Source organism: Scleropages formosus, chromosome 8 (assembly GCF_900964775.1).
Source record: "Scleropages formosus chromosome 8, fSclFor1.1, whole genome shotgun sequence".
NCBI classification, from domain to species: domain Eukaryota; kingdom Metazoa; phylum Chordata; class Actinopteri; order Osteoglossiformes; family Osteoglossidae; genus Scleropages; species Scleropages formosus.
Window position 1 is genome coordinate 16,518,738 of NC_041813.1, and position 26,382 is coordinate 16,545,119.

Consider the following 26,382-nt stretch of genomic DNA (forward strand, 5'->3'; position numbering starts at 1 on the left):
AATTGAGACACTCATGGCTAATTGGAGCCCTTGGTGAGCGGAGGGACCGCTAAGCTGGGGTGGGACCGGCTGCAGGGAAGCCTCGAGTGAGCCGGTGAACCAGACGTACCGCGGGACGGTGCATCCCAGATCTGGATCCGACAGCATGTCCTACTGAAACCTTCCTCTTCTCCCTTTGCTGTCCCTCCCCCATGTGATAGTTCTCACAAAGCTATGGACATTGGACATCTCCATCCCTTCCTCCATCCATCCCTGCATCACTCCCTTGCTCTCTCTCTCCCTTGCTCTTTCCCCCTTTCACTCTGTCATCCCCTCCATTCTCTCTCTCCCCCCCTACTCAGTTGCTCTCTCGCTCTCCCCTCGCTCTTTCTCGCTCTTCCTCCCGCAGGCTAAATGTGTGGCTGTCAGGTTCCAACAGGCCCCGAGCATTTCAGAGACGCCACAGCTCACACTGCGCACCGCCCAGCCTCCCAGGACCAGCAGATAAAAGCAGCTGCCATGCGGCTCCCTGGTGCTTTTTTACTTAACGCCAATTTCACCTGATAGTCGTGTGCATTTTTAACTACTCCGTAATGCGTGTCCAACAGAACCGCTACTGAAATTCCGACTCCTGGGCTAGGGTATTATTTCTGTAGCAGCGTGCAGCAGGTGCCGAGCGGCACACGTGTACGGCATCCTGACGGGGGGTCAGGAGTCGCGGATCAGAGGCCGTGCTCCTTCGCGGTGTGTTCTCCAGCTCTGTGTCCGCGCCCATGTCGGACGGCGTAAAACATCTGTGTAAAGATGTGAGCTCCCAGCTGCAGGGGACGCCCACATCAGGGCATTCAGCAGGACCCTCTATTTCTGGTAACAGCGAGAAGCGTGCCATGGCCATGTCACCCAGCGGCCCCCGGTGTAGCTGTGGGGCTGCCAGTTAAGCTGAACTAAGTGGCCATTTCCCCGGTGCGATCCGGGCCTGTCAGCTGTGGGGGTCGCCCACTTGTTCCTTATTTCTGATCCAGATGGAAATGTAATGAATGTGAAAACGGGGGACTGTTTTCGGAACGGGGACTCAAGCTTCCGATGCCAGATCAAGTGCCCCAGTTGGTCTTCACATGTGTTCAGCAGTTGGAGAAATCCATAGTCTCTCAGTGATTTGCATGAAGTTTTTGTTGGACATTCACTTCGCCTCATAGGAGGCAGTAAGCTCACCTCGTTTTTAGTTTTGTGTCAACGCTTTGCTTGACTTATTTAATATTTACACCTTTTCCAAAATGTTAAATAGCTTAATTTCTAAATTATTCCAATAAATCAAAGTACAAATAAATTTTTAGGCTTAATTTGTCACCCTGTGGAATTCCTGATGCTATGCGTTACTGGTAACCTGACTCTCAGCGAAGACGGAGAGTGCTAAAATATGGTCTATTTACTAATAATCGGTGCATTAAGGCAATAAAGAGGCTGATGTCACAGGGAGCAGCAGGTCATGCGGTGAATAAGGAGCAGCTGCCGTGTTGTAGTGTCAGAAGAATTCGAGTAAGTAAATAAATGATAGAAAAATCAGAGACGAGATATTGGGATTGTGGTGGGACACAACCTCCGTCCAGGGTTTGAGTTATCCTTCCCAAAAGTTGGGCAGGACCGGTGCCACGGACATTTTCTCTCGGCCGTGGATGGTATTAGATATTGAGGGTGGAATAACTGATGGAAGAAGTTAAAGAAATGAAACATTTGTGAAACCCAGAAAAGAGTGAGGTCATACCGGGATCAGCGTGGCCTCTGTCGGGTCCCAGCAAGGCCTGATGGGAATCCCCCCCCCCCCTCCTTTTATTCCACCCTGTCCACATGCATCCATCCCTGCTGCTCCACCTGTTCGTCTCTTCTTCTTCCCAGCTGGATTCAGTGGCATGTTTCCTTCTTGACAGGAGCCGGACGGAGACCCCACTGCAAAAACAGGGCCGAGAGATGCCCAGGGTTCAAGGGGACATGGGTGGCTGGGGAGGGTGAGCTAGGGGGGTGTCTGATGGGGGGGATGTTGGGGGTGGGGGTCGAGGGGATGTGTTTTTTACTTCCTTTCCGAATGAAGATGTTTAAACCCATAGTTTCACTTCATTTTACATGTGGGCCATCGTTTCTCTAAAGATTGTCTCCACCTGAGAAACAATGACAGAGACAAGTAATGTGAATAATAGAACTATTAATATTCAAAAGTTGAACAGGAAAGGACAACTTTTTATTTAATCTCAATTTTCTCTTTTTTCCTGCACCTGTTTTTTTCTTTCATTCTCTTTCTGTCTCGCTCTCTCTCTCTCTCTCTCTCTCTCTCTCTCTCTCTCTCTCTCTCTCTTTCTCTTTCTTTTCCGATGCTTGAATAGAAGTGGATCAGAAAGGTAAAGACCACAATAAACATAACACCACAGCTTGTCCCCTCCCTCCTACTGTCCCGTCCTCTTTTTCCTCCTCCTGCGTTTCCTCTCCTCTTTTCACGCCCTGCTCCTCTCCCACCCACCCCCAACCCTCCTCCCTCCTAACCCGGCACCTTGTGTTGTGGTCATGTTTGATGTTGATCCCCCCTGCCCCTGCCCTGCCCCACCCCATCACTCTCCTTCTTTTCTTCTCTATCTCTGTCTCTCTTTCACTCTCTTGCTCTCACAGACACACACTGAGCGCACTCGCGCTCTCTCTCTCTCTCTCTCTCTCTGTCCCTGTCTCCTTCCATCCCAAGGACTGTAACCGAGATTCCGGAACCCTTCCAGATCGCGACTCCGGCCCGTCCGTCACCGCCTGCCTTTCCTGCAGGCACGCACGCAACAGAACTCGTCGTCCCCCCAACCCCACCCCACCCCACCCCACCCCATCCCATCGCCCACTCGGGAGCTGGAGCCTGGCGCGACCCCCGACACGGCTGGGTTAAACCCCGTAGCGGGACCTGGTCACACACATGCACCCACGCATCCACGCACGCACACATGCGCACGGCCACGCAGAACGCCGCGCTCTGCTGCTATGAAGCGTGTTCTCTTTCTCCAAAAGCCAAGGTGTGGCTGCCCCCCAGAGCCGAGGAGGTGCCGAGCGACACGCCTTTATGAGCTCACGACTCATCGCGTTCATTTCTGTTCTTCTGCTATTAATTTCTCCATATCTCCAATTGGTCCTTCCAGATCCAAGAGACTCTCCTCTCCTCTCCTCTCCTCCTCTGTATATTATTTTAGTTCTGTCTCTGTCCCTCTGCTCTCTCCCCCCTCTTTTCTTTTCCTTCCTTCAGGATGAATCCCTCGCTTTTTCCGTTGTGGTCTCTTTTTTTTTTTTTTTTTTTTTTAGCTCATTCTCTTGATTTCAAACAAAACATCTCTTGAACCAGTAACGGTCAGTATTTTGTTTTTGTTTTGTTTCGTTCCTGGACCATGTGACACAGTGCGTCCAGTCCTCTCCCCCCCACCTGTGCGTGCAGTTTCTCCCATTTTTCCAGGTGGCACCGTGTGCACTCTCACCCTAATGCCTCCCCATGCGGCCTGCTTCTTCTCTTCCTCTCTCCCTGCTCTTCTTCCTCCTCCTTCCTCCTCTGGATCCGTTTTAAGTTCCCATCGCAAGCAGCGGCAGTTTCTCCCTACCCCCTCCTCCCCGTCCTTATTTTGCCCCACCCCCTCCCCCGCCATCCTGGTTGATTTCATGTCCGTTTCTGCCATTGGTCTCATCTGTTTGTCTTTTGTTTGTTGTCTCCCCCCCACGAAGCCACGCCCACGTCCCATGTTTGTGGTTCTCCTCCCTGCTTCCTCACTCAGTGGGTGGGTCCTGGGGTTGTGGTGGGTGTGGCTTGGCCTGCGACTGCAACGCCCACCCACCAAGTGTGGGCATCAAGTTCCGCAGTGGTGGGCAGAGCCTCTTCAGAACACGTTTCGGAACTCGTTTGAATTCACCGCTGCGGAGGGAAATAGCTTGGCCAACATAGCGAGTCGCACACGCAGCCATACCACCCACCCCCCCGGTCTATATGAATGTATGCATATGAGAGCACCACCAACTTCCTCCATCATTGTGACCCCCCATGTTTGTCCTATGTGAGAAAGCAAGTTCTGCCTCCTCGGCACTCGACTGCTTTCTGGCCCTACTCATGCAGCACCTTGCTCCTCGCTCGCTCGTCTGTCCCCTCCTAAAGATGACTATTATATCCTCTGTCTGTTCATCTCTGAATGATAACACAGCTTCGTGTCGCTCCTGTCTTTGGTAGCCCATGCTGACTGATCGCCCGCTCAGGTTCATTGCTAAACGGATGGACGGATTGACTGATTGACTTGCTTCCCTTTGACATGCCTCTCTGCTGTTGTGCTCAGGAACTGGTCTCTGATTGACAGGCGTTTTGACGAGCGGGACCAGGCGGGAGGGTGGGGCAAGGGCTGGAGGGTGGAGGGGATGTTGAGTCTTGCCCCCGTCGCTGTATAACAAATGGCAAAGCTGATCCCAGATCTGTGCTCTGCACAGCTTGGTGATCACCTTTGCCAAACCATCTATAAGCTAGAAATGCAGCATTTTCTGCAGCATGTACATGCATTGAGACCCATAATTCTGTGCGAAAACAGTTGGTCTGTCAGCTGAGCTCATATTGAGGGAGCTGCGGTCCAAATATTCACTGGGATTTTTTTTTTGTTTTGTTTACCAAGTGTACTGTGGTCACAGTCTGGTCATTTCCATGGTAACCACAGCATTTAGAGCAGTTTTAGTCACGGTCACAAGGCAGATTGTTGCTCATGGGCACAAGACAGCGCAGCCATGGTCAGCTTGCCTATGTGATCAGTGACCTGCAGTGACACAGTTGTTTCGCTCATTAACAGAAGACAGGGAATCGGGCCCTTTTTTAACTACACCGTATGTAGCGGTTTATATGGGCCAATACACAGAGGATGTAGATTCATTAATCTTCACAGTCCTGACCGAAAAAGCAGCATGAAAGTAAACACACTGAGTGTGTCTGTGTGTGCATGCATGTGTGTGTGTGTGTGTGTGTGTGTGTGTGTGTGTGTGTGTCTGTGCATGTATGAGTTTGAATGTGTTTTTGGGGTGTATGTGTCTGCTAGAGCCATTTTCTGTTATGTGTGTGTTCGTATTTGTGCGTATGTGTGTTGGAAGGGGGGCCCATTTAAATTTCATGCCGTGGATTTCACCTTCACAATTTTGGCTTTCAGTCGATACCGCAATACTTATTTGAACCCACCTCCTATTCTCATTTCACAGGGAGGAACAGCAGTGGCTCTCTGCTTTTCTTATCCCCATTTCAATTACATGCATGCAGATATGAGCACACACACACACACACACACACACACACACACACACACACACACACACACACACACACCGTGCTGGAAGAGCACCTTTGTGAGTGGTCTACTGTGTTTCTATTGTTTGATTGCAGTGTATTTTCGGGTCTGATCCTATGCTTCAATGTGCCCCCCTACTGGCCACACTGCATACTTTGCGGTGTAACAGGTGCTGAATTCATTTAGCACTGCAATAAAAATCCAAGCACCCAGGATGGGGTGGGTTGGGGAGGGGTACCACTAGGTCCCAACCCTTCTCTGTTAGGCCTCAAGTTCCTAAATCATCCCAGATCATAAGGATGGCCGCTAGACATACACCCACTCCTCATCTGGCATGCATGTTAGAACAGCCTGTGGCTGTGGATAACACATACGGCCACGCCACGAGGGTGTGAAAGAAACATGTTCCTGTCACCTTCCATTATGCGCCATGTGTAGCCTCTTCCAGCAAACACAAGCTTCTCAGTGTGCCTCCCGTTTAATGAGCAGGTAAGTGTAAACTTGCGTGAACTCCTCCGTTACCCCGGTCTCCACGAAGGCTGCCTTGCCTCGCAATGAGAGGGGCGGATGGCTGCTGTTTCGATTAAGGACTAATAGACAATATGAGAGCCTGTAAATTATTTGCAAGTTTCCATGGCAAGTCAGAAATCTTGACTATAAATCCTTTGCCTCTCCCCAGCAGTGAAAAAAGCTTAAGTGGGCTTTGAGCTCTTGTGGATATCACTGTGATCATATCCTGAAGTGTGTAAAGGAATGCCTGTGACATTTAGTTGCAGAGTCTAACGATAACTGTTGATTATTAGGTTGAGGCCCTTGTTTATTTACCACATGGTCACCTGCACGCTTGGTGTTCAGACACCACAGTGTCCCATTATAGAGGATGCTCATTCCTGTCTGGGTGTTCCCACTGCGCTCACAGTTCCATCCGTGATGACATTTATATTTATTCATATATAGGTATGTGACACTTTTCACGAAAGTGACTTACAGTGTTATGTACGCTGATTTACCGATTTATACAGCTGGGTAATTTTACTTTATTGATTCGGGATGAGCGCCTTGCTTAAAGGTATTGCCGCAGTTGTGTGGATTCAAACTTGGGTCTGTCTACTCGTTCAGCTCTAACCAGTACACCACCTGCAGCCCGCATCTAGCACAGCTGAGCACTGCACATCATGAAATCTTTCAGTTTTTTTAAATTAAGAATGATCCACTATCATAACTTCTATTTATGAGAAAAACATAACTGGACTCAGCACACGGACCAACCAAAAATCCCCCCCCCAGCAGCAGTTTTGTGTGTGTGTGTGTGTGTGTGTGCGTGCGTGCGTGCGTGCGTGCGTGCGTGTATGTGCATGCATGTGCGCATGCCTCACCCTCTCATCTCTCTTTGAGTGTGTTCGTCAAAGTGACTGACAGCTTGGTTGATGCACACTGATCTGTGTGACAGACAGCTGAATTGGACCGATTGTCACGATTTGCCATTAAAGATAAATGGTGTCTTTTTTTTTTCCCCGCTGACACAAATGCGTATCAACGTGTCGGTGTCTCCTTTTTCACACAGGAAGTTGCTCACATAGATATGTATTTGTACAGGAAGTCACCGAGAGGCATCGGCCCAGTACGCATCCAACTTCCTGAAAGAAGTCAATGACCAGGATGTGACTGTATTCTTCCAGGAAGTCGTGACCTGGAAGTGTTTGAGTTTCCACAGGAAGTCGCTGACCAGGAGGGATTGTTTTTCTGCAGGGAAAGTGACCAGGATGTGCTTTTATTCTTACAGGAGATCAGTAACCTGGCAGTGTTTGTGTTTATACAGGCAGTTATTGACGAGGATATGGAAGACAGTGACCAGTACATGTCTGATACTCCTGCAGGGAATAAGTAACCGGGAAGAAATTCTATTTCAACTGGAAAACTGTCTTTACTTTTACAGGAGATCGGTGACCTGGAAGTGCTTCTCTTCCTAAAGGAAGTCGATAGCCAGGAAATGACTGTATCTCTACATCAAAACAGTTACAGGGACCTATCTGTATTTTATTTTTCCAGAATAACACATAGGAGAGCCCTCCCCCCCCAGCCTTTATACACTACTGCCCCCCTCCTGTGATTTCAGCTAAAGATGTAATTTCTTTCCTTAGGTACAGTGTCCTCACCTGTCCACTGACACCCGAAGGTCCCTCTACAGGTTCAGCACCTTATAGCTACCAAAGAACAACTGGGTTTTACAATAACCTTCTTCAGTGGGCAGATCTGTGTCTGCTAGCGTGTGTATGTGTGAGTGTGGGTGTACCTGTGTATGCCTGTTTGTGTGTGTGTGTGTGTGTGTGTATGTGTGTGTGAGCGCACACTGCACATTAGAGGTGACACCACGCTTTGCCTTGACCTCAGTGTTCTGACCCAACCGGTCCTTCTAGGCACTCCTGCAGCACCCTTTCGGGTTCAAAAGCCGGTTTTTAAAATAGATCCTGTTGTGCTGCAGGATGCTGGCACGAGGAATGGAACTGCGTCCTAAAAATAGAGACGGGAATAGGGGACGGTAAAATCAGAGACAGTGTTTGGGCAACAGCATCTTTAGTGGCACCATTAACCCCACAACACCTCCTGGTTGTACTAAAACACGTGATGAGCTTGCAGCTGGCCGCTGTGTCTCATGTGCCTCTGCTGCTCTCCCCTCTCTTCTCCCATCCCCTGTCCCGTCCCTCTCTTCCCACTCCATGCATCATTGCTCTCTTCTGTGCTCCCCCCCCCACACCCTCTTTTCTCCTCCTCCGTACCCCTGGCCTCTCTCTCCCCATTCTCTTCTCTCTCCTTTCACCCCGATCTCCTTCTTCATCTTCATTCGAACGTGTCACCTCCTTTCCTTCTCTTATCCCTCCCTCCTCTTCGCTGGATCCTATCCCTCCTCCAGTCTTTGTGTGTCCGGGGACCCTTCTGCGAGTGCAGCCTGCCAGCTCTCTCCAAGAGGCAGAGCACCAAGCGGGGGCCTGGTGCAAGGACCCCCTGCAGTCCGGGGATCGGCTCTACGTCATGCCCTGGACCCCCTATCGCACAGACATGCTGTACGAGTACATCTCCTGGGAGGACTTCCGGCAGAACCGTGCTACTACAACCTACAAGTGAGCACCCCCTATTGGTTAATCTGTGTAAAAATGAAACTTGTGCATTATTGATTCTCATATTTAAAGAACCTATAGGTGTGTTTGTGTTCCTGCTCTTTGGTGGGTCTGGGCTTCGAGTGCTGCTTGGGGTGCTTTGGCGTCCCGTCCTGGTTGTGTCCCCTCCCCCTCCAACTTTGTGCCCTGTGTTGCCGGGTTAGGCTCCAGTTTGCCGCGATCCTGCTTGGGACAGGCGGTTTCAGATAGTGTGTGTGTGTTTGTGTGTTTGTGTGTTGATAGACATGTAGACCTGGCTGGATTTCACAAATATCTGATTCGTACTAACTGAACATTTTGGTCCTATCTTGCTGTACTCTGTTTGCATTTTTATACCGTTCGTGTGAACAAACTGGCCAAGATTGTGTACTCGTGTGACCCTTTCCAGGTTGCCAAACCGAGTAGACGGCACCGGGTTTGTGGTGTATGATGGCGCTGTCTTCTACAACAAGGAGCGAACACGCAACATTGTCAAGTACGACCTGCGCACGCGCATCAAGAGCGGTGAGGCCATCATCGCCAATGCCAACTATCATGACACGTCGCCGTACCGCTGGGGTGGAAAGTCTGATATCGACCTGGCCGTGGACGAGAATGGCCTGTGGGTCATCTACGCCACTGAGGCCAACAACGGCCGCCTAGTGGTCAGCCAGGTCAGAGAGCCGAGATTAAGAAGGGGCAGATGTGGACCTATGTATGAATGACTCTGTGTGACAGTCCCCAGGCATTGTGAGTACACTGACATCCCCCCCTCCCGGCCACCCGATAGGTAAACCCGTACACGCTGCGTTTTGAAGGCACCTGGGAAACAAGCTTCGACAAGCGTCTGGCATCTAACGCCTTCATGGCCTGCGGGGTACTGTACGCCGTGCGCTCCGTCTACCAGGATGACGACAGCGAGGCGGGTGGGGACGTTGTCCTGTATGCCTACAACACGAATCGCGGGCGTGAGGAACCTGTGAACATCCCATTCCCGAACCCCTACCAGTATGTGTCCTCCATTGACTACAACCCCCGCGACAACCAGCTGTACGTGTGGAACAACTACAACGTGCTGCGCTACCCGCTGGAGTTCGGACCACCAGACCCCACCACCGGTACAGCTCTGTCCGTGTGTGTGTGTGTGTGTGTGTGTGTGTGTGTGTGTGTGTGTGTGTGTGTGCGCGCGCGCGCGCGCGTGTCCAATCCTTCAGTGATTGACCCTCTCCTGCTGAGTTAGACATCCTAAATTCAGAAGGCTTATATAGGTAAAAAGTTCAGAAGATCAATATTATGTCTCTTTAAGATAAGATCCTTTATTAATCCCTGCAGGGAAATTCACTCACAGCAGCTCAACATGATACATAACAACAAAGTGCTTAGTTATACTGACAAAATTAATAACAAAATCAAGAATTAAAAGTTGCAGTTATACAAGAATAATCGATTAGACCAGTGCAACGGCATATATGAGCTGAAATATTTAAAAAAGGTCCTCTGCGTTTCTCACAGCTCATGAGTTGATCAGAGGGCAGATCTCATGTATAACTGGCTTTAGTAGGTATTAGTGTGTCAGTCAGTTAGCGTATGGTGTAATTGTCTTTTTTTTTTCCGTAATATACGCAACAACCCCAAACACAGCATGTGCAGTGGTTAAGGAACCAACCTTGTGACTGGGAGGTAAAAGGTTTGAGTCCTACTTTGGGAATCTTTTTTGTACTTGTGGGAAATGCTCTAAACCCAAATTGCTTGTATTCAAGGCCAGCAGGCGGGAAAAAAGCCCAAGAGTAATAAAGCGTTTGACTGTGGTGCGGAAATAATTGGTCTTATTGAAATATGAAAAATCAACTTTCAGGAGGAAATGAAGTGTTTAGTGCTAGCTCATTAATTTATAAAGCTCTGGAAAGATAAAAATCAAATGCTGAGGAATGCAATTGCCAGGCTATCCTTCTTTTTTAGGGTTTGAAGTGTGTTGGTCAGTGAAGGCAGCACTACTACACACCGCTACTGGAGCGCGTGTGAAATATCAATCCAGTATTAATTACCGCTTGTCCAGTGCAAGGTTGCAGTGGTCCAGAGTCCATCCCGGAAACACAGAGTATGATGCTGGGTACACCCTAGGTGGGACACCAGTCTATCGCAGGGCAATCATACACATACTTTCACTCGCACGCAAAGACATGGTGAGTTAGAGTTACCGATTCATCTGAAACATGTCTTTGGACTGTTTGAGGAAATCAGAGATCCGGCCCGAAATGCAGGTGAACACAGGTAGAGCATGCAGACTCTACACAGATTTAGCATGGATCAAACCCACATCCCAACCCATAGCCCAGGAGCTTTGAGGCATCAGTGCTAGCCACTGTGCCACCAACATGTGAAACACTGACCCATACTGCTACCCAACACATGACTAGAAGCCCCACCTTGTTATCTAAAAACACATTGAAGGTCATTGGTTCAAATCCCACCTCCTGCTGTAGTGCCCTTGATCTTGGTACTTATCATGAACTAATAAGAAAAAATTATGGTGCTGTATAAAAGGGTAAATCACTGTAAGCAACTTAGCGTATAAGTCTCGTACTATAAGTTGTTCTGGAAAAAAACTTCAAATAATTGGTAGCACGGTGGCACAGCGAGTAGCGCTGCTGTCTCACAGCGCCTCGGTGGTGCGAGAGGATGTGGGTTTGATGAGTTTGTACGGAGTTTCTATCTTCTCACCGTGTCTGTGTGGGTTTCCTCTGGGTGCTCCGGTTTCCTCCCACAGTCCAAAGACATGCTGGTCAGGTTCCCCCATAGTGTATGAGTGACAGAGAGAGAGTGTGTTCCACTGATGTATGGATGAGTGACCCAGTGTAAGTAGTGTATCTAGCAGTGTAAGTCACCTTGGTGAATAAGATGTGTGGGCTGATAACACTACATAGAGCTCATTGGAAGTCACTTTGGAAAAAAGCATCTGCTAAATAAATAAATGTAAATACACACACACACACACACATTTTCAGAACCGCTTGTCCCGTACGGGGTCGCGGGGAACCGGAGCCTACCCGGCAACACAGGGCGTAAGGCAGGAGGGGGAGGGGACACACCCAGGACGGGACGCCAGTCCGTCACAAGGCACCCCAAGCGGGACTCGAACCCCAGACCCACCGGAGAGCAGGACCCGGGCCAACCCACTGCGCCACTGCACCCCCTCCGCGATCGTATTTAACTCGTATCAAAAGTTGTCCAATGCATTATTATTAATTAGTAATAATGGGTTTCCCTCTTCCCTGACTTATGTTAGTGCTCTGTCCTTCTCCATCAGACTCCCTGACCACCACACAGGTGAGCAGCACCACACAGGCACCCTTCACGGTTACCACGGCCCACAGCTCAGGCCCCCCTACACCACGTCCCCTGCCGCCCACCTCACACCCCATCGGGGCCATCAACAAGGGCCCAGACCTGCGGCCCATCACGGCCACGGTGCCAGTGACCGGACGTCCTCCCCGCCCGCAGCGGCCCCCCCAAGGCCCAGAGCCAAACCTGTGTGGGGGGATGGTGGCCCGGGGGGTGCAGTGGCCCTCTACTCAGCGAGGGGAAATGGTGGAGCGACCCTGCCCCAAAGGATCACTGGGTAAGAGAGGATTGTTTGACTCTGTGCGTGTGCATGTGCCTGTGTGTAGTTCCATAGCAGGCAGCCGCAGGCCCACCCTCAGGGTGTTGAACACACTCGTATGACACCATCTCAGAGAAGAAGTGAGACACAGACAAGAGATCCCCCGCCCACCTGCCCGCTTGGTTCGAAGACGGTGCCAGCGCACTGTTAGTGACGGCCTTAATTGGCGCGTCTTGGCAAAGCCTTCAGACCCAGCATGGCGCGTGTTAAGAGGCACAGGGGTGTGCGCGAGCGTGTGTGTGTAATGTGATGGCATACGCTCTGATCCTACAGCTGCCGCGAGCGCCTTTTTCATTTCCTCAGCCTCCTCTTCCTTCCCGCCCTTCCGTTTGAAGCTCTTGCTGTTGAGGCACGTTTCCCATTCTGCTGTCCCCTGTCTGAACTTTGTGGAGTAAAAGCACAACTTTGAGAGGATGATGTGTGCTGGGACACTGCTTCCCCAGGGTGGCACGGGCTCTGTGTACATATGCGGGATGATGGGATTGGTTTTGAGTCTCTTCTTGGAATTGTTTCTCTGTTGTACCCTTCCTGGCTCTCTGCCCACTGCCCTGCTGTTAAACTCTGTTAAAACTGGCCCCGGTGCCCTTGCTATTGTTACCCGAGCTTCTCCTATCTCCAGGCATCGCCTCCTTCCAGTGCATGTCGAACCCTGTGATGTGGAACCCCCGAGGGCCTGACATTAGCAACTGCACCTCGCCCTGGGTCAGCCAGGTGGCCCAGAAGGTAACGTCTCCAAAGTCTGGCCCTGCCTTCTTCCAGTTAGCCCCACCCTCCTCTTTATTGCCTATTGGATCTCACAGATTCCATCACCCCTCCTAACTAGCCAACTGCATTTTAAACTGAGTTCATTAGGTGTTGGTGCCCTGTTGCAGATCAAGAGCGGGGAGAACGCAGCCAACATCGCAGCCGAGCTGGTGAACCATACCCGCGGTCGCATTCATGCTGGAGATGTCAGCTCATCTGTGCGCCTCATGGAGCAGCTCCTTGACATTCTGGATGCGCAGCTGCAGGCGCTACGTCCTGGCAACAAGGAGTCGGCTGCACGCAACTACAACAAGGTGCGGAATTGCATTCACACACAGAGACGCACACAAATATACATAGTCACATTTAACCGTCAAGGTATTGTTACACACGCATATGTGTGCAGATTTCTTTTTTCCGACATACACAGAGAGACACCCACTTACACTGAGGCCAGAGTTAATGCAGCAGTTAAGGACAAGGCTGTGTGTAACCAGAAGGTTGCTGCTTCATATTACACCTCTATTGCGGGAATACCTTTCAGCAAAATACCTTGAATTGCTGCAGTAAAATATCCAGTTGTACTGTGAATTGCTTTGGATAAAACTGTCCAATAAATAACAAAAGTAATAATAATATTATTATTATTATTAACAACATGCATTTCACACTCATAAGAACGGGTGTCTCTGCATACAGACACACATCTATCCCTGTGTATTTTCTGATCCTGTTCTCGTTCTTCCAGCTGCAGAAGAGGGAACGCACCTGTCGAGCGTACATCCAGGTATCTCCTGCCACCTTCCCATCATCCCTTGCACTCTTCTGCGAGCTTCCATCATGTCGTTCTTGCCTTCTCACCGACTAATAGTTGTGCAGCAATGCTAATTGAGTAATTTTCCTTTTTTCGTGTTTAACAGTTCTTATCAAGAATAATTGTAGAAAATGTGTCCTTAATGAAATGACTAATTAGTACCCAATTAGCAGCCAGGAAGATAAAGTGAGCTTTCATTTCTTGATAGAGGGCGCAATTGCCATCTTTGCTGACTTAGTGATGCATAATTAGCCTTCAATAAGTTGCACGAAACTCTGACTTTAGAGCTGGGGAGGATGTGTCATTAAACACATATAATGATTCAGTGCCTGGTTAGGCTCTGGAGGAACGCCTACTGAAAATCCTCCAAATTCTGCCAGAACGACACAGGGTGTTTTCCTGCGGAAGTCCGTGGGCATTTGCCGACACATAATCACAGCTATAATTAAATATAATGGCTGGGAGAATGTCCTGTAATTATTCATTTATTGGTTTGCTGGACATCTGGATGGAGAAGCCCTGGCAGTTACTGATTGTTGCTTTGGGATATTAAAAATTTCATGTCCCACTGATTAGAATTTTCCTCTAAATACGTGTGTGTGTGTTGCAGCATCACCTGTAGCCCAAGGATGAGTTTCACGCTAGGCTAGTATACAGTTGTTCCCTCTGCATACAGTGAAGTCATCCTCCGCAGAGAAGGACTTATTTGTCGAGCGTTTCTGTGTTACTTTCAGAAATACACACACACGCACATTTATTACGTGAATAACAGATTAACTGCTTAGTGCCACCTATTGGTGGAACCAGATAGAGCACTTTTTAAGTGAAGCAAAGTGATTTATGATAGTTTTCACAGAACTCCCTCTAGCTACCCAGTATCCTCTCTTAGCTTCTCAGAAGTTTCATTGTGTATGTTTGTGTGTATGTGTGGGGCCTACATTTCATAATATATGTGCTGTATGGGTCATTGTCACCCTCTCTCTGCATCTCTCCAGGCTGTAGTGCAGACAGTGGACAACCTGCTTCGGCCGGAGGCTCTCGAGTCCTGGCAAGACATGAACAGCACAGAGCAGGCGCACACAGCCACCATGCTGCTGGATGTTATGGAGAAGGGCGCCTTCCTGCTAGCCAACAACCTGTACGATACCCGCTTCACCGACCGGGCCACCAACATCGGTGAGCGTGTGTGTGGGTGTGTGTGTTTGCATTCCATGAATGTGTGTATCGGTGCTTGTTTTTGGACACACTTATAGTATCAAACTGATTACTAACATCCCTCTTGAGCTGTATGTTTGTGGTGTGTATATTCTTATGGCTATGTGTGTATATGTGTGTGTCAGATCTGGAGGTGTATGTGCTGAACACAGAGATGGATCTCCAGGACCTCTCCTTCCCACAGTCTTACTCCAGTGACAGCACCATCCAGCTCTCGGCGTCCACAGTCAAGCAGTACAGCCGCAACGGTCAGTGACTTAACAGCTTTCGGTTGCACAGGTTGCATAAACTTGGTCAACTGAGTGTAACTTAGGTGGCACAACAAGTAGTACTGGTGCCTCATAGTTCCCTGGCTGTGGACTACATTTAGATTGAAATCCAGCGCAGTCTATGCTCATGTTAACGCTTTGCGTGTTAATGACCCTTAACTGCACATAGTTTGTCAGTGAGTGAATGAGTGTGTATTTGATTGCCATGTGATGGACTGGCATCCCACCCAGGGTGTACTCTGTCTCACACCCTTCCCTAGATAAATACTGATTGATAATGGATAGATAAGTATAATTACTGTATTTAGACTTCAGCACGCATCACGTCCATAGAAACTTAAAGCCTATGTTATCAATACTGGAAATGTGTGGATGACCCTTTTTTAAGGGTGATTTTTTCAGCTGAGTGCCTGGGGAGCTTTTAAAGTTCTGTCTTTTTTTTTTTTTTTTTTAATAGTCACAGTAGTGTGACATCCCCAGTCCCACCATTTTCACCTCCCTTACCCTTTCTCCTCCACCTCATAAATAATACAGCACACTACCTCGGCAATAGAATTATTAATTGTCTCACCATTGTGTCCGCAGGTCAGGTGAAGGTGGTCTTTGTGCTGTACAAGAACTTGGGCTTCTTCCTGTCCACTGAGAATGCCACCATCAAGATGGAGGTGGAGCCTGGCTCTGGGGGGCGTGGCCTGGCCGTTAATTCCCATGTTATCGCCGCCTCCATCAACAAAGAGTCCAGCCGGGTGTTTCTGACTGAGCCTGTGGTGTTCACTATGAGGCATCTGCAGGTGAGCACTTTGCTCCCACACACAGACACACAAACACACAGAGAAAATTTTCAGCTATACATGTCCTCCTACTTTCCAGCCAATTACAAAGAATCTAATTTGCATATGCATGTGATTATGCATGTAAACTTTGCTGTGGGGGGGGCATGGGAGTGTGGCGGGTTTGGCCTGTGCCTGCTGTGTGGCGGGTCTGGGGTTCAAGCCCTGCTTGGGGTGCCTTGCAGCAGACTGGTGTCCCGTCCAGGGTGTGTCCCTTGCGCCCTGTGTTGCCGGGTTAGGCTCAGGCTCGCTGCGACCCCACTCGGGACAAGCAAGACAATCCAATGCAATTTTGCTGTTATGCTGGTTCCAGAAATATTACACTGTCTAATGCCACTCAGTTGACTTTATTGTCATGTACAATGTTCACTGTATACTGTACCATATACAGCTGGTACAGTATACAGTGAAACGAAACAACGTTCCTCCAGGACCATGGTGCTACATAAAACAACACAAAGCTACCTGCACAGGACTACATAAAGTGCATGTGTGCAAGATGAGGTTCTCTGCCAGGTGAACAACAAGGAATTTGGTGCTCTTGACGATCTCCATGGAAGAGCCGTTGATGTTCAGCAGAGAGTAGTTGCTCCGTGCTCTCCTGAAGTCAACAACCATCTCTTCTTTTTGTTTTGTCCACATTCAGGGACAGGTTGTTGGCTCTACACTAGTCTGTTAGCCGCTGCACCTCCTCTCTATATGCTAACTCGTTGTTTTTTCTGATAACACCCACCACGGCCGTGTCATCGGCGAACTTGATGATGTGGATCGAGCTGTCTATTGCTGCATAGTCGTGAGTCAGCAGAGTGAACAGCAGTGGATTGAGCACACAGCCCTGGGAGGGCCCCAGCGCTCAGTGTGGTGGTGTTGGAGATGCTGCTCCTGATCCGGACTGACTGAGATCTCTCAGTCAGGAAGTCTAGGATCCAGCTGTAGAGGGAGGTATTCAGGCCTAGCAGGCTCAGCTTTCCTATCAGGTACTGAGGAATGATTTTTTTGAACGCTGAACTGAAGTCTATGAACAGCATTCGTATGTACGTGTCCATTTTGTCCAGATATCTGAGGGCCAGGTGAAGGGTGGTGGTGGTGATGGCATCATCTGTTGAGGGCTTAGACATTATGCAAACTACAGGGGGTCCAGTGAGGAGGGCAGCAGGGTCTTTATGTGCCTCATGACGAGCCTCTCAAACCACTTCATGACAATGGGTATGAGTGTGACGGAACGGTAGTCGTTGAGGCAGGACACTGAAGACTTCTTTGGCTCGGGGACGATGGTGATGGCCTTGAAGCACGTTGGAACGACAGAGCTGCTCAGGGAGGTGTTGAAGATGTTAGTGAGAACATCTGCCAGCTGGTCCGCACATCCTCTGAGTACTCTGCCAGGAATGTTGTCTGGTCCAGCACCCTTCCGTGGGTTGACTCTTCGTAGAGTTTTCCTCCTATCAGCCGTGGTAAGACACAGCACCTGATCGTTGGGAGGAGGGGTGGGCTTCCTTGCCACCACGTCATTCTCCACCTCAAACCGACCGTAGAAGTTGTTCAGTGCATCTGGAAGGGAGGCATCACTGTCACAGGCAGGTGGTGGTGTCTTATGGTTGGTGATGGCCTGAATGCCCTCCACATAGGCCGTGCATCACCGCTGTTCTTGAAGTGGCTGAGGATTCTCTGGGCGTGTGTGTGCTTTGCCTCTCTGATGACCCAGGACAGTTTGGCCTTTGCTGTTCTTAGGGCCGCCTTGTTACCTGCTCTGAAGGCGGGGTCTCGGGTCCTCAGCAGCACACGCAGCTTCGCCGTCATCCACATTTAATTGAAACTGTGGCAATTGCACTGTATCAGGTTGTCATGCTGAAGCTATGAATCACAGGAAGTACATTGCTATGAAAAAAATTGTGGGCACATCTGGTTTGATTTTATTATGAAGTCTTAAAAACATCTCTGAAATTTTAATGCACAGTGTCTTACTAATAGACACAATGGGTAAAAAAATACCTCCGTGATAGTAATGTTCACCAGCGTAGCTGCAGTGCTCCAGTCCCACAGGAATATCCAATTTTAACTGAGAATATCATCTTAAATAAACTATGCAGTTAATCTTTTTGTTACATTCATATTTCATGCTTGTGTACTAAGACAAAACAGCAACATTTTGGAAATGTAGAAATGCTGCAGTTTAGTAAACACTCTTTCACATTCACACACTTTAACTTTAACTCCAATTAAAAACAGAAAGACATTACAAATATACCACCTACCATTTGCAAATAGAACAACCGCACGACCAACACAAATCATCCTACTGTAAATCCAGGATCATACAAATTTCAGTGAAAAATCAACAAAAACATTAAACGCCAGTTAAAACATCAGACACCAATCATGACAACTTTGTATCAGTTCATCTCAAGCATTGTCCGACATCCCAAAAACTCCACAACTCATGCATTGAAAAGCCCAACTGTGCAGTATCAGCACTCCAGGAAATCATTGGATCCCAACAAAGTACTTGCGACCTTCAGTATCTGCCATCATTTCATGTATTAAAATCAAACTATAAATAAGAAAAACAAAATTAAATACAACAATAAAACATTATCAATAAATATACACACGCGCACACACATACTCGTATACTCACATGTCTCTGTCCCTTCCTTTAGCTGGAGAACCACTTCAGCCCAAACTGCTCTTTCTGGAACTACTCGGAACGCTCCATGGTGGGCCAGTGGTCCTCGCAAGGCTGCAAGCTACTGGATACCAACGGCACCCACACGACATGCTCCTGCAGCCACCTGACCAACTTTGCGGTGCTCATGGCCTTCCGAGAGCCTGCTGTACGCAGTACCTGATGGGGCTATGCTTTACCGTCACATGGCCTCACGCTTTGTTCTGATTGGTCCGGTTTCCACCATGAAATCTGGGAACAGCATTCCCGTTTTTCCTGTCATCTATCTGCGCACAGATTTGTTAATGAACCAGCGTCTCTCTGTCTCTGGCAGTACCCGGGCCGCATGCACGAGCTCATCCTGTTCGTCATCACCTGGGTGGGCATCGTCATTTCCCTTGTGTGCCTGGCTATCTGCATCTCGACCTTCTGCTGCTTGCGAGGGCTGCAGACAGACCGCAACACAATCCACAAGAACCTCTGCATCAACCTCTTCATCGCCGAGCTGCTCTTCCTCATTGGCATCGACAAAACGCAATACAATGTGAGTCTGCGAAAGAGAAAGGGAGCTGGAGGCCCATGTAAACAAACAAGACACTGTCCACGCAGCTAAGAGCAGGGCAGATGATTGCAGGGAAATCCAACATATTCCCAACAAGGTCATGTAACAGGAACCAGAATGATTTCCATTCTGTAACGCAGTCCAGACACCACTAGGTGTGCAGAGCACAGTCAAACACACCTCAGATTAGTATAAAATAGTGCCGAGAAATCAAACATGTACAGACCACCGTGAAATATGACCACTCCTCTTTGTCGTGCTTATGTGAAGATTGCCTGCCCAATCTTTGCTGGCCTGCTCCACTTCTTCTTCCTGGCTGCCTTCTCCTGGATGTGCCTGGAAGGGGTGCAGCTCTATCTGATGCTGGTGGAGGTCTTTGAGAGCGAAGAGTCTCGCCGGAAGTACTACTACCTGTGTGGCTACTGCTTTCCCGCGCTCGTTGTGGGCATCTCTGCTGCCATTGACTACCGCAGCTATGGGACCAAGAAAGCGTGAGTGTGCCCAGCTCTGCTTGTGTGCAATATTGTTATGCGGTGCGTCTTAGCAAGGTGACCAGTCGTATGACCTCTCCTTTGCACAGGTGCTGGCTGCGAGTGGATAACTACTTTATCTGGAGCTTCATCGGACCTGTCTCCTTCGTCATCATGGTGGGACTCCTCTTTCCCTCATCTTTCTTTCTGTTTACCGCTCACTTTTTCTTCAAATTAGAATTTTGACACAGCACCTACTCACTCTCTCTTTGAAATTAGCTGAACCTCGTGTTCCTAATGATCACGCTCCACAAGATGGTCCGCAGCTCCTCAGCTCTCAAGCCTGATTCTAGCCGGCTCGACAGCATCAAGTGAGTCCCTCTAGGGGTTGGGGTCTCTGTATGGGCTGTTATGGAAACAACCTTGTAATGGTTGAGGAAAGAGGCAGGAGTGAGAAGAGAGTGGATGAAGGGTGTGTGGAAATAGGATGGTGAACAAGTGGCTGTGTGGAGGGATGATAGGAGTAGAAAGATGACTATCAATGTTAGGTAGTCTGAAGGACAACAAGAGCTTGTTAGAGAAGCGTCCAGATGTTTCCGTAGTGTATGTGGGTGATGTGTGTCATGGTGTCCCCTTCACAGGGCCTGGGCTCTGGGAGCCATCGCCCTGCTCTTCCTCCTTGGTCTGACCTGGGCCTTTGGGCTCCTCTTCATCAATGAGAACACAGTCATCATGGCCTATCTCTTCACCACTTTCAACGCCTTCCAGGGCATGTTCATCTTCATCTTCCACTGTGCCCTGCAGAAGAAGGTAGACCTGTACAGTATGTCCATTGTCTCCAGGTTTTTGTGTGTGTGTGTGTGTAACTCTGCCTCTCCTGCCCAGGTCCATAAGGAGTACAGCAAATGTCTACGCCACTCCTACTGCTGCAGCCGCTCCTCTACTTCCAGCTCCCACGGCTCGCTGAAGACCTCCGCCCTGCGTGCCAACAACCGCTATTACACGGGCAGCCAGGCGCGCCACGCTTCCACCAACAGACAGGTGAACGCACCCCAGCAGAGTGCTGCCCTGTCACCTTTTGAGATCTCATACACAGCACGCAGGATCGGTTAGTTTCATTTCGGTTTAGGAGAGGCAGCTTATCCAAATGGTGAGGTCCTGTGTGTGTGTGTCTGAAACACCGCGAACATATCTCCAGGTGGCAGCTGGGCTCACTGTACATGCGCATGTTTTTCAGCCTGATGGGATGATCTCTCATGTTTCTCGGATACACACCCTCCTGTTCATTGTGTTCATCTGTGCGACGCTTTGTGATTCCATGTCTCCTCAAGAGAGACACATTCAGTTCTCAATTAGCTCCTGTGCAGCAGTCAGGTTGCCTGTGACAGCAAGCATGGACCTGTGTGACAGACGGGTCTGCCCTGACAGTGTGTGTATGCATTGCAGCCCTGTTCTGTGTGACAATGCGCATCATTCAGTGTGATGGACAGGCCCTCCATGATGGCTCATCTTGCTCTGTATAGCAGGCAGCTTCCCTGCAGCAGCACACGGCGTTGAACACGTGAACATGTTGTATACAGATTCACTTCTCCCATGATATCTTAAGTGGATGTTAAACGTGCAAATGTTTATGTTCAATAATTTTGTGAACATATGTGTTGAATAATGGATAAACCATTATGAAGCTACTCGCGTGATGTAAATGTCTGTTATAATTTTGTGATCAGAAATTCTCAAATTATGTCAGTCTTTGTGCAGCTACTTGTGTAATGTACGTTGATTTATATGGTGGAATGTGACATATTAAATGTACTTTTAGATTCACACGTCTGCATCCAAGTCTCTCTTTCTGTTGGTGTACTGCACTAATTGTATTTTTCTGCGACGCTTTGGAGAAAAGCGTCTGCTAAATGAATAAATTTAAATGTAAATTTAAAACATGTCTGTCTCCGTCTCCATCTGCAGAGTCGCATTCGCCGCATGTGGAACGACACAGTCCGCAAACAGACCGAGTCTTCCTTCATGGCTGGAGACATCAACAGCACCCCGTCACTGAACCGAGGTCAGTTGGCTGCCCTTGGTACTGTCACCCTGAATCTCCTCCCCTCCCTACTGCCTCTGTCTCACACACACACACACACACACACACACACACTTTGCTCAACCAAACATACAGTAGTGGGAGCCATAATCATCATTATCACTACCGTTCGCATCTTGGCACCCGCCATTGTCGGGACGTGGGCTTCAAGAAACGCCAGGCAGGCGGGGAGAAGACGCAGGAACTAAATTGCCCTGCAGTTTCTGGGCTAACTTCCTACATTTTGCTTTTAATGAACTAATTATTGTGTGGGCTAGTAGGAGGTAATTAGCGTAATTGCAGAGAGCGACAGCAGCGCGTGACGTGATGAAGAGATAGTGGGCTTCTGGGGGCTTAATGAGGGAGCGGCACGGGGGACGGGGGCGTCGGTGAAAATAGAGGAATTTAGTAGAAAGAAAAAAACGCACAATGAAGCACGGCAGATAGGCCTTGTGGAAATCGAACAATCTCTGCTTTTGTGTAAAAGTTCTTTATTGGCAGAAAGTGAACAGCTGCAGACAGATTGGCGTGGAGCGATTTCAAGGCAGAATAATTAAATTGGATCTTATCCTGTGCGGAGAACCGCGGTTATCAATCAAATATGCTCTTATCTCCTGCCGTCTGCCTCGTACCATTTCTTTATGAAAGCCTCTCCGCACAAGGCCGACTGGTTGGCACCGGAGACTCACCTGTGTGAATTGCTGCTCTTCTCTTGTGCTCATGCAAGTTCTTGTAGATTTCACATGATGCTCCATCAAGATTTTTCCTTCTGAGTTTTCCCACCGTTTTCATTTTTTTTGAATCCACTTAAGGGCTGGTCTCGTTTGTTATCCCATAAGTTTGTCCTCCACAGGTTCGTTGATGCTGTGTTTTTATTTTTTACTTTATGCTTTCCTGCCAGTTTCTTTGGAAAGCTTTTCTCAAAAAACCATGGGTAGATATTTAGGGGTTTAAAATGTTTTCTCTTTTACCCAGTCAAGGTCCTACCAGATTGAATAATTTAACAGCTGCGACCCTTATAAATATTCATGACCCTTTCCTAACAGTTCTTCTGATATAAATTTTTCATCACTTTTTGTTGTTGCTCTCCCTCCTTCATCTTTTCTCCTCCTTCATCTTCCTCTCACTCACTCCTGATTTTCCTTTAGCTGCAATGGGAAATCACCTTCTGACTAATCCAGTGCTGCAGACTCGCTCTGGCACATCCCCCTACAACACACTATTGGCCGAAAGCTTCAACCCCACCTCACCGGGCGTATTCAACTCCACTGGTGAGGTTAATTCTGATCGTCCCTCCTGAGGGTCCATTTGCGTCTTTTTTTAGTGTTCAGTTGTATTGGTTATGTGTGTACATGTCCTAGCTTCTGACCTGTAGGTATGTTTCCAGGCTTTGAAGTATGTATGTGTTTGTGGATGTGTAGGTGACTGTGCACTCAGTATAACATCCTCAGCCCCTGCTGGGGGGTCTTTGGGCGTCATTTTCATTGAATAATTGAAGAACCTTCAACATAATGCACCAGTTTGATAAGGGCTCACTCCTCGCCGACACATTTTTACAGGAAGTGAGAACCAGACCTCATTAGAATGTCTAATTACTCTCGTCATGGGTGATGAATGTTGATTAAAATGAAATCAAGCATTAAAATTTAAATCGGCATACTTATTCACTCGTGGTTTGATGTGTTTTGCTAATACATCTATAGTTATTGTAAAAAATGCAACATTTTTTCTTCTGAAAGGCGAATGATTATCAAATCCACATCAATGACTTTGGGATCAAATGGCAAGTTTTATGTGATCAAAAGTTTATTTGTGTGTGTTTATTGTACTGTTTTCATGTGCATGCAAATATTCATCTGGGTGGGCAGTTTTTTTCTCTAGAGTGCTAATTAATACATATTATGCCCATTATAAGACACATGATCACTGAAGTGGGAAGGGAAGTGATGGAGACTCAGGCATATTCACTGTTTTTTTTTTTTTTTTCATCTCTGCTTTTGCTCCCTGGATTAGGAACCTTTCGAGACCCAAGTAAGAGCTGATCTTATTTAACTTGGATGTTTCGTGTTGCTGGACACCACTTGTATTGTGTGTTGTTTTAAATGCCATGTATAGATTTTTTTTTTTTTCCGGACTGCTTAAGAAAGTTGATTTTGTGGTATGATCTGTGTTGATTGCTCTTCTTTCACTCTGATTGGTCCAGAGGCTGGTTTGTCTAAGAGCCAGGACTCATGCGGCATGGAGACCCTTCCGCTCAATGGAAACTTTAACAACAGCTATTCCCTGCGGAGCGTCGGGAGCGAAGACTTCTTAGGAGGAGGGGTTGGGGTTGGGGGTGGGGACAACAACCCTCCCCTTCTGCACCCAAGGAGCACAGGGACACTTGGTGTCGGAGCTGGAGGCATCAGACGGAACCTCTCCGATGCCGCCGCCTTTGAGAAGATGATCATCTCAGAGTTGGTGCAGAACAACCTCCGAGGGAGCGGGACTGGCGGAGGGGCTCCGGGTGAGCGGTGCGGCAGCCTGGCAAGAGGGCGTAGCGGGGGAGGGACCTCGAGGGGTGGAGCAGAACCAGGGACAGGTGAGGAGGAGCCCCGCCCCTCTCGAGATGTGGAGCGGCTCTACAAGGCACTGGAGGAGCCCCTGCTGTTGCAGCGTGCCCAGTCGACGCTGTACCAGAGCGACCCTGATGAATCGGAGAGCTTCACTGCTGACCTCACTGAGAGCCTAGAGGCTGATGGCGGAGGGACCCGCTCACCCACCCGGGACTCGCTCTACACGAGCGGGGCCAACCTGCGGGACTCGCCCTACCCTGACAGCAGCCCTGAGCCACTGGAGGTGGTTCCACGCTCTGCCCAGCCCCCTGAGGAGCTCTACTACAGTTCGGGCCGCCCCGCCATTGGTTCCCGCGGTGGCCCCATGCAGACCTTCTACCAGCCCCCTCCCAGGAAGCCCAGTGGGGAAGGTTATCTGACACCGTCTGGGCTGGAGCCCCCCCACAGTGACGGGGGCGAGGGGCAGATGCAGCTGGTCACTAGTCTGTGACTAGGACGGTGGTGAGTGGGACTCGAGGGATAAGGAACTATTCAACAGCTGGCACTCTGCCCACTCGCCCTCCCTCCCCATCATCCCATACCTTTCTGTTTATCATTGTCATGTGACTGACAAGCAGACACAAGCCAAGGCTCATTGGACGGTTCTTACGGTTCTAACCCCTCCTCGTTGTTACTGTCTCCCTCTAGGGGAAGAGTGCACCCATAACAGTTTGTACTTATTTGACCACTTCTCACACCTACGCCCTACCATTTCTTTCTTTTCCCCTCCCTTTTCCTCCCACCATACCCTGCCACCCCCGATTAGCCTCATGTTGCCCTCTGACCTCACCATCCATGCTTCTCAAGTGTCGGCTCTTCTCACAGTTCCGGATCTCTCCGTCCCCTCCCCACCGTCAGATTTCACTTGCAATCTGCGCTCCTCGGCTCCTGCTCCTTGCTTCCCGGGGGCTGGGGATGTGCCAACGTGACACAGCTGATGTTCCCAGAATGCTTTTCTGCGTTGCCAAAAAATTAAAATCTGCAGCACAGACTGCAGAGATGCTCTACGCACAACAATGTGCAAGAACAGAGATTAGAGCAACGTAACGCCACTGTAAAAGTAACGGACAATGGCAGTGAGGAGAGGACAGGTTTTTTTTTTTTTTTTTTTTTACCTGCATTTCTTGTACAGAAACCCCGGTGGCTGGGGGAGCGCACTGCAGCGCCTTAACCTGGACAGGGGGTGGGCCAAAGGTCAGGGTCATGAGTTTAAGGACCTTCATGACAGATGGATTTAACTTTTTGTTTTTTTTTATCTGCTGTGGACAAAAAGAAGTCAATAAACAGTTAAAAAAAAAAAATCCCACAAGCCCTCCAGAACTCCGCCCTTGAATTTACGTCTGAATGCTGCAAACAAGGGGCAGACGAGGGGCCGCTCCCCCCACCCCACCCCACCCCACCTCCTCCGGACAATATCAGGTCAAGCTGGACACGTTCTCTATATGTTGTCATGGCGAAAAGGTTTCTAATTGTTGCTACTTACTATTCCACCTATTATTCTAATCCAACCTTGTAAATAAAAGCCAAAATTAAAAAAAAAAAAAAAAAAAAAAACAGCAAGCAAAGTAAATAAGATATGAAGATATAAAATGAGTTCTTGTATTGCAACCTAACAACTATAAAAAGAGAATAAAATGTGTAGGAGTTTGTGACCCTGAATGACACACTTTTCTTCTCTTTTCCTGGTACTCTTCCTCTCACCTGTTTCTCTCACTCCTTCCATGCCACGGGTTCAAGTGGCGGGATACCGGGTGTTAGAGGGAGAGGTGAGGAATGGTTTGCATAAAAGTTTAAAAGGTAACGAAAATAAAGTTCCTGGCACAATTTTATGTAATATAATCCATTACATCTTGTAACTTTGACATTCCTTTTGGGGTCCTTGATGGGAAGCGATCGGTGACGGTGGACGGATGGCAACAGGGTCGGGCGGGAGTCATGAGAGATGTTTACACTGCCAGAGAAAAGCATTGTGGGTAAAAAAGGAAAGTGGCCATTTTGAAAGCGTGGCGGTATCTTTCAGAGAAGATTAATATCATAGATATAAAATCACTAG

General features: G+C 48.7%; 1 protein-coding gene across 3 annotated transcripts in view; it reads left to right on the forward strand.

Moving 5' to 3' along the window:
- The window catches only part of LOC108935744 (adhesion G protein-coupled receptor L1-like), a 66,941-nt gene extending 41,046 nt beyond the window's left edge, over positions 1–25,895 (forward strand). For 2 of the 3 annotated variants that reach the window (XM_018754573.2, XM_018754572.2), the window contains exons 5-25: positions 8,206–8,413; positions 8,838–9,102; positions 9,219–9,546; positions 11,736–12,047; positions 12,709–12,812; positions 12,962–13,147; positions 13,582–13,620; positions 14,643–14,823; positions 14,988–15,110; positions 15,717–15,922; positions 18,619–18,792; positions 18,958–19,167; positions 19,456–19,676; positions 19,766–19,832; positions 19,935–20,026; positions 20,297–20,465; positions 20,541–20,696; positions 21,621–21,717; positions 22,884–23,006; positions 23,749–23,766; positions 23,939–25,895. In XM_018754573.2, coding sequence (XP_018610089.1) covers positions 8,206–8,413; positions 8,838–9,102; positions 9,219–9,546; positions 11,736–12,047; positions 12,709–12,812; positions 12,962–13,147; positions 13,582–13,620; positions 14,643–14,823; positions 14,988–15,110; positions 15,717–15,922; positions 18,619–18,792; positions 18,958–19,167; positions 19,456–19,676; positions 19,766–19,832; positions 19,935–20,026; positions 20,297–20,465; positions 20,541–20,696; positions 21,621–21,717; positions 22,884–23,006; positions 23,749–23,766; positions 23,939–24,780 — 4,121 coding nt within the window. In that variant the 3' untranslated portion in view covers positions 24,781–25,895. The remainder of the gene's footprint in view (positions 1–8,205; positions 8,414–8,837; positions 9,103–9,218; positions 9,547–11,735; positions 12,048–12,708; positions 12,813–12,961; positions 13,148–13,581; positions 13,621–14,642; positions 14,824–14,987; positions 15,111–15,716; positions 15,923–18,618; positions 18,793–18,957; positions 19,168–19,455; positions 19,677–19,765; positions 19,833–19,934; positions 20,027–20,296; positions 20,466–20,540; positions 20,697–21,620; positions 21,718–22,883; positions 23,007–23,748; positions 23,767–23,938) is intronic. The other variant, XM_018754574.2, reaches the window with a different exon arrangement.
- Positions 25,896–26,382: the final 487 nt, after the last annotated feature.